Below are 5,105 nucleotides of genomic sequence, written 5' to 3'. Positions count from 1 at the left end.
CTGTGATTTTGGGGGGGAAGATGCTGGTTTTGGGTGGGTTCGGGCTGAGCCTTGAGTCGGAAAGCAGCTTTTTTGGGGGTGAAATGATGCGATTTTAGGGGAGGATGGGGTGGTTGACGTAGGGGCGGGGTTGAACATTGAGGTGGCCGTAGGCGCGCGGGGATTGAAAGGTATTTTTTTCCATAGGGAAAAAAATTGAAAGGTAAATTTAAAGGTATTTTTTTCCATGGGGAAAAATTTAAGGGTATTTTTAAAGGCAAATTTAAAGGTATTTTTTTCCATAGAGGAAAAAATCCTGGCAGATGGGCTGGAGCGGGGGGAAAACACCCAGGCAGGTGCTTAGCTCGGGGCGGCTGGATAAAAATCAAGGTTTTTCAGCCCAAATAGCAGCCGGGAAGTCCCGAGGTTCCCCCACCACCACCACCGCCGATATGCGTATGAGCACCGGGAGCGGCTTAATTTTTTCGATCTGGTTAAAGCATTAGAGGATTTGAAGCGACGAGGTGGCTAAAGCTGGAGCTGATGCCAAAGGGTTCGGTCCCGTGCCCGCAGCTCAAGCACCAGCTCTCCCAGCCCTTTTTAGGGTCAAATTTGTCCGAGACGAGGGATTTGGGGTGAATTCTGCAAGAAAAAGGGGATTTGGGGGGAGCGAGCGTCCTCCAGATCCGGACGCATCCACCTCTCCCCGACGTGCTGGGTGGGAGATGATGGAGCCGTGCTCTCCTGTCGCCGCGGTTTAAGGATGACGGAGCAAAGCTGCGGCCGCAAGGCGCTATTAACATAGTCGTCATTAGGTTTCAGAGTTAACGCGCCCCGGTGAGAGCACAGGGAGCCCGGCCTGCGGCGGGCGCTGGTGGGTTTGCCGCGGTTGAGACACACGGGGCTGTTTTCATGCCCAGGGGGTGCGGGAACCCCCCCGGCCGGTGCCGGAGCACCTTCTCCCCCTCCGGAGCCTGGATTTCCCCGGGGACCAACAGCGCCCTTTGGCCCATCACCCTTTTTTTTGCCCCAAAAAAGACGCTGATGGAGGAGAGACACACGGGTCATGCCTCATGCCCAGGGGTGTGACGGGAAACCCCCGGCCGGTGCCCTTCTCCCCCTCCGGAGCCTGGATTTCCCCGGGGACCAACAGCGCCCTTTGGCCCATCACCCTTTTTTTTGCCCCAAAAAAGACGCTGATGGAGGAGCCGGGCTGAAAAAAAATGGCTTTTCCCGGCTGTTGGGGATGCTCAGAGGTTTAGGAGCTGTGGCGTCATTTAATGATGCCGCCTGCATCATTAATGAACTATAGTATTATTATTAGCATTAGCATCATTGTTATTATAATTATTATCATTATCACTATCACTATTATCATTATTATTATTATCATTATTATCATTATTATGATCACTATTATCACTATCACATCCCCACTATTATCACTATTCTTATAAAAATATGCGTATATTTATAATGATTACAGAAGGTATATTATCTATTATATATTTTATTATAGAAATTACAATATGAGGGGGGATGAACGGATGCGGGGAGGAGGCTAAAAATACCCCCCAGTGCCTTGTTTTCCTCTTCCCACCCTGGAAAACTCGACTTAAAACCTCTGAGTTCATAGGGAAGAGGGCGAGGCCGTCGGAGGCTCCCTAAATCCTTCAAAACCAGGGGTTTTCCCCCGAATCCTAGGTGGCAGCGAGGGTAGCGTCATCCTTTCCCCCCTGCATCCCGATCCAGAGCATCCCTGGGGCGCTGGCGGGCCCGGGGCCAGCCGGGGACATGGATCGATGGGTGGGATGCAGGGATGGAGCCGCCCGGCTGCGGGTCCTCGGCGGCGTTCCCCCGGGGGGGGAAAAAAAACCCAAACAAAAAACCAAAACCCCCAAACCCCGGCACAAACCCGACCTCGCCTGAGCCGATTAATTTTCTGGCTGAGCCTTAACGGGCAAAGCTGGCGTGGTGGCCACGATGGGGAGATGCCCACGATGGGGAGATGCTCGTGGTGGCCACGATGGGGAGATGCCCACGATGGGGAGATGCTCGTGGTGGCCACGATGGGGAGATGCCCACGATGGGGAGATGCTCGTGGTGGCCACGATGGGGAGATGCCCACGATGGGGAGATGCTCGTGGTGGCCACGATGGGGAGATGCCCACGATGGGGAGATGCTCGTGGTGGCCACGATGGGGAGATGCCCACGATGGGGAGATGCTCGTGGTGGCCACGATGGGGAGATGCCGACAATGGGGAGATGCTCGTGGTGGCCACGATGGGGAGATGCCCACGATGGGGAGATGCTCGTGGTGGCCACGATGGGGAGATGCCCACGATGGGGAGATGCTCGTGGTGGCCACGATGGGGAGATGCCCACGATGGGGAGATGCTCGTGGTGGCCACGATGGGGAGATGCCCACGATGGGGAGATGCTCGTGGTGGCCACGATGGGGAGATGCCCACGATGGGGAGATGCTCGTGGTGGCCACGATGGGGAGATGCCCACGATGGGGAGATGCTCGTGGTGGCCACGATGGGGAGATGCCCACGATGGGGAGATGCTCGTGGTGGCCACGATGGGGAGATGCCCACGATGGGGAGATGCTCGTGGTGGCCACGATGGGGAGATGCCCACGATGGGGAGATGCTCGTGGTGGCCACGATGGGGAGATGCCCACGATGGGGAGATGCTCGTGGTGGCCACGATGGGGAGATGCCCACGATGGGGAGATGCTCGTGGTGGCCACGATGGGGAGATGCCCACGATGGGGAGATGCTCGTGGTGGCCACGATGGGGAGATGCCCACGATGGGGAGATGCTCGTGGTGGCCACGATGGGGAGATGCCGACAATGGGGAGATGCTCGTGGTGGCCACGATGGGGAGATGCCGACAATGGGGAGATGCTCGTGGTGGCCACGATGGGGAGATGCCGACAATGGGGAGATGCTCGTGGTGGCCACGATGGGGAGATGCCCACGATGGGGAGATGCTCGTGGTGGCCACGATGGGGAGATGCCCACGATGGGGAGATGCTCGTGGTGGCCACGATGGGGAGATGCCCACGATGGGGAGATGCTCGTGGTGGCCACGATGGGGAGATGCCCACGATGGGGAGATGCTCGTGGTGGCCACGATGGGGAGATGCCCACGATGGGGAGATGCTCGTGGTGGCCACGATGGGGAGATGCCCACGATGGGGAGATGCTCGTGGTGGCCACGATGGGGAGATGCCCACGATGGGGAGATGCTCGTGGTGGCCACGATGGGGAGATGCCCACGATGGGGAGATGCTCGTGGTGGCCACGATGGGGAGATGCCCACGATGGGGAGATGCTCGTGGTGGCCACGATGGGGAGATGCCCACGATGGGGAGATGCTCGTGGTGGCCACGATGGGGAGATGCCCACGATGGGGAGATGCTCGTGGTGGCCACGATGGGGAGATGCCCACGATGGGGAGATGCTCGTGGTGGCCACGATGGGGAGATGCCCACGATGGGGAGATGCTCGTGGTGGCCACGATGGGGAGATGTCCACAACGGGGAGGTGCCCATGGTACCTATGATGGGTAGATACCCATGACGGGGGACGTACCCGTGCTGCCTGCAATGGGGAGGTGCTTGTGGTGCCCACGATGGGGAGGTGCCCAGGAGGGGGGGGAAGCTCATGGTGTCCATGATGAGGCGGTGCCCACGATGCGGCGAAGCTCATGGTGCCCACCATGGGGAGGTGCCCACGATGGGGGCAAGCTCATGGTGCCCACAATGGGGAGGTGCCCTTGGTGCCCACAATGGGGAGGTGCCCTTGATGGGGGGATGCTCATGGTGATGGTGACGTGTAGATGCCCACGATGAGGTCACGCCTGCGCTGCCTGCAATGGGGAGGTGCTTGTGGTGCCCACCGTGGGGTGGTGCCCACGATGGGAAGGTGCCCATGGTGCCTGCAATGGGGAGATGCCTGCAATGGGGAGGTGCCTACGAAGCGGAGGTGCCCACGAGGGGGGCACGCCCGCGGTGCCTGCAATAGGGAGGTGCTTGTGGTGCCCACGATGGGGAGATACCCAAGATGGGGAGATGCCCTTGGTAGGAGGATGCCCATGGTGCCCATGATGGGGAGATGCCCACAGTGGGGGGACGATTGTGGTGCCCATGATGCAGAGGTGCCCACAGCGGGGGGAAGCTCATGGTGATGGGTAGATGCCCACAACGGGGGCATGCCCACGGTGCCCGCAATGGGGAGGTGCCCACAATGGGGAGGTGCCCATGGTGCCCGTGATGGGGAGATGCCCATGATGGGGGGTTGCTCATGGTGCCCATGACGGGGAGGTGCCCACAGTGGGGGGATGCTCATGGTGCCCATGATGGGGAGGTGCCCATGATGGGGAGATGCTCGTGGTGCCCATGATGGGGCGGTGCCCACGACGGGGAGATGCTCGTGGTGCCCGTGATGGGGAGGTGCCCACGCTGGGGAGATGCACACGCTCGTCGTGCCCGTGATGGGGAGGTGCCCACGCTGGGGAGATGCTCGTGGTGCCCGTGATGGGGCGGTGCCCACGCTGGGGAGATGCTCATGATGGGGCAGTTGCTCATGGCACCCACGACAGGGGGGTACTTGTGGTGCCCACAGTGGGGAGATGCCCATGATGGGGGGATGCTCATGGCACCCACGTTGGGGAGATGCCCACGGGAAGCTCAGGGCAGGTGAGGACGGAGGGGGCTCATGCAGCAACCGCTGCTCCCCAAAATTTGGAATTTGGGGGGGGGGGCGTTCCTCTCCTGCATCCGGAGGCAACCAAGCGGGCATTTTCCCCCGTGCAGATCCTGACCTACCTGGACGGGATGGTGAAGGTGGAGGAGACGGAGCTGAAGCCCCGCGTGGGGTTCCTGTACCCCGTCCTCTCCCACAACATCTCGGTGTTCATCAACGCCACGCGGGAGCGCGACTCGGGCCAGTACATGTGCACCGTCAACGTGGTGGACGATGTCACCAGCACGGGCAAGAACATCGGCGTCATCAACCTCACCGTCCTGGGTAAGGCTCCGCCACTCGCCCCGGCTCCCTTCGACCTCGCCGTCATGTCCCTCGGGACTCACCGTCAGCGCCCGCAGTGCCGCCG

The 5,105-nt window shown here is 60.2% G+C and overlaps 1 protein-coding gene across 1 annotated transcript in view; it reads left to right on the top strand.

The window, feature by feature from the left end:
• The first annotated feature begins 4,665 nt into the window (after positions 1–4,665).
• The window catches only part of ESAM (endothelial cell adhesion molecule), a 2,542-nt gene continuing 2,102 nt past the window's right edge, over positions 4,666–5,105 (top strand). The window contains exon 1 of the mRNA XM_019470381.1: positions 4,666–5,083. Within this exon, the coding sequence (XP_019325926.1) occupies positions 4,666–5,083 (418 nt within the window). The remainder of the gene's footprint in view (positions 5,084–5,105) is intronic.

This window comes from Aptenodytes forsteri, unplaced genomic scaffold, assembly GCF_000699145.1.
Source record: "Aptenodytes forsteri isolate BGI_AS27 unplaced genomic scaffold, ASM69914v1 Scaffold126, whole genome shotgun sequence".
NCBI lineage: Eukaryota > Metazoa > Chordata > Aves > Sphenisciformes > Spheniscidae > Aptenodytes > Aptenodytes forsteri.
This window is presented reverse-complemented; position numbering and strand designations above follow the sequence as displayed.